This window comes from Penaeus vannamei, chromosome 42 (assembly GCF_042767895.1).
Source record: "Penaeus vannamei isolate JL-2024 chromosome 42, ASM4276789v1, whole genome shotgun sequence".
Classification (NCBI taxonomy): Eukaryota; Metazoa; Arthropoda; class Malacostraca; order Decapoda; family Penaeidae; genus Penaeus; species Penaeus vannamei.
The window spans coordinates 11053322-11055821 of record NC_091590.1 but is presented as its reverse complement, the minus strand read 5'-3'; the positions used below and the strand labels follow the sequence as shown (position 1 = coordinate 11055821).

The 2500-nt window shown below is 38.3% G+C and overlaps 1 protein-coding gene across 2 annotated transcripts in view; it reads left to right on the top strand.

The window, feature by feature from the left end:
• Positions 1-2500, top strand: part of LOC113813929 (uncharacterized) — a 14621-nt gene that overhangs the window by 2019 nt on the left and 10102 nt on the right. For both annotated transcript variants that reach the window (XM_070118371.1, XM_027366005.2), the window contains exon 2: positions 2146-2500. This exon is cut by the window's right edge and continues 871 nt beyond it. In XM_070118371.1, the coding sequence (XP_069974472.1) occupies positions 2146-2500 (355 nt within the window). The remainder of the gene's footprint in view (positions 1-2145) is intronic.

Here is a 2500-nt window from a genome sequence, read left to right as displayed (position 1 = left end):
TACCAAAGCTAACCTAACCTATCCTAACCTACCCTAACCTAACCTAACCTAACCTAACCTAACCTTACTAAACCTAACCTAACCTTACTAAACCTAACCTAACTTCACCTCACCTCACCTCACCTCACCTCACCTCACCTCACCTCACCCAACCTAACCTAACCTAACCTAACCAATTCAGGTCATCTTCGGCAGTACTCAGCTGCGTTCAACAACTTGATCTCGTTTTGAGGAAGAAGCGAATCTGTTTCCACATAATGATTTTCAGGCTAAGCAGTACAGATTTTTTCCATTTCTGTAACCACTTCGTAATCATTATGGTATGGACACACAAAGGCAGGGCATATTGAATATAATATTCTTTTAGAGGAAAAAAAGGCAGTCTTCAGTACAACAAGTAATCTGCAGACATGGACAGTAATGCTATAAATTAAGGAAAAAGACTGCGGAAAGTGCTGCTCTCAGCCATGTCCACTCAGTGCACCTGAGTTTCAGCTCTCTTTTCTCGTACATACAAGGCAAAGGCAATTTTTCCCAGGGGGTTTTAGGTGGGTCAGAGCCCTCTATCAACCCTCCCCTTGTACAGTCCACCCAGTCACGGCAACTTGGATTGACAAATTTATTTTTTGATGTGGAGTTGTGGACTTAATTTCAGGCGACTGTCAGTATTGCAAAGAATTACTGACAAATCTCTTTCTTAGATATGTATCTCTGGAAGATGGGAGTGTACAGATACATATACTAACTTCCACAAATTTCGGGCGTAAACACTCTGGGCTTGACTTATCGCTTTGTATTCACAGAAAGTCTAACCTTTAACGAAGTGGTTAGAGAAACGGAATTAAGTCCATGCTGCTTATCCGTTTCTCTATCTGCGGAAATTCTTTCTGCAAAGATGGACAACCAAAACATTTCCTCAAATTGATATTGAGGTTGTCGAACGCAGCCAAGTACTGCCGAAGATTACCTGAATTGGTTAGGTTAGGTTAGGTTTTATTTGGTTAAGATAGGTTGATATGGTTAGGTTAGGTTAGGATCACGAAACATATCTGTGCCTCCAAAAAAGAAAATCATCGTGTAGAAACGGGTCTGTTTCTATAACCCTTGCCAATCTTTATTGACTTTATAAAGTGTCATATTTGTTGTATCTATCTCATCTTTCTTAAGCAAAATTTTCTGACTTGTAGTGTGCAATCCACCGTTTGCAGCAGATGGCAATGCTACACAGTACAAACTTTTCAATCTGGATGCATGATATATTTCAACCTAGTAATAAACCTCCAACATATTTTTTCACAAAAGGAGTGCTTGTAGATCTCTATCTTGCTATAATTTACCATAGATGGTAGAGATCTGCCATACTTTGTTGGAGACGGAAGCAGAGGGACCTTAATGAATATTTAACCCTGCTCACACATGGCCCAAAATCCAGCCATTTGGCTTAGTTGAGTGGCCACTCTCACAAATGTGTGGATTGTAGGCCAGGTGCAAGTAAACACACGTGGGGTTTCAAGAATTGTATAGCCTAATGTTTTCTCTCTCTCTCTCTCTCTCTCTCTCTCTCTCTCTCTCTCTCTCTCTCTCTCTCTCTCTCTCTCTCTCTCTCTCTCTCTCTCTCTCTCTCTCTTTTTCTTTTTCTTTTTCTTTTTCTTTTTCTTTTTTTCCATGTGGTAAAGTTTGGCCTTCAAAGGGAATGCATTTTCTGTAGTAATATTCCAGTAATATTTCTTTATATACACAATTCTACATTAGGTTCTTGTGCTATTTTTTTCAAAAATTGTTTTGCACATATGTACTGTAGAGTAAATATCCTAAGCATTCATAAAGATTTTATGTTCCAGTAAAAAAAGAAAAAATGCAAAGAAGCTTGTTACATCTAAAATGAAATAATAATTAAGTGAATACAAAATGGTATTTGATTAAAAACAATATATACATATATATCTGTGTGCGTGTGTGTGTGTGTGTGTGTGTGTGTGTGTGTGTGTGTGTGTGTGTGTGTGTGTGTGTGTGTATCCACTTATAGATACATAGATAGATGCAATGAAAAGAATTATGAATTTAATGGTATTCAAATTTTTCACACTCAGCTATTCTGTCTTCCTGTTGTCCTTTCTTTGTATTTAGCTCTTTTTACATTTCCAGGTGGCAGCACTGTGAATGAGACAAGATTAAACAAAAATATTGAGAGCTGTTTCCTGCGGGTGAAAAAGGCCTGTGCAGCTGCCAACAAGGATGAAGACTTTGAAGACTTCCGTTGTAGATCCACACTTTTACTGTTTTTGTGCTGCCCTAGTGTGAAGAACCAGTCAGTAGTTAGATCTTCTAAAGATTTTCAGCTTGTGATCTCTGCCGTCCCAACCTTAAAAGAATCGCATTTTCTCTCTGTTGTAAAGAATCAGAGGTGTTACAGATCTCTCACATATATTCTCAGCTTCCTACCAACTTCGTATCTACCAACGTTCATTGAGGAATATTTTACATTTACGGATGTAGTAAA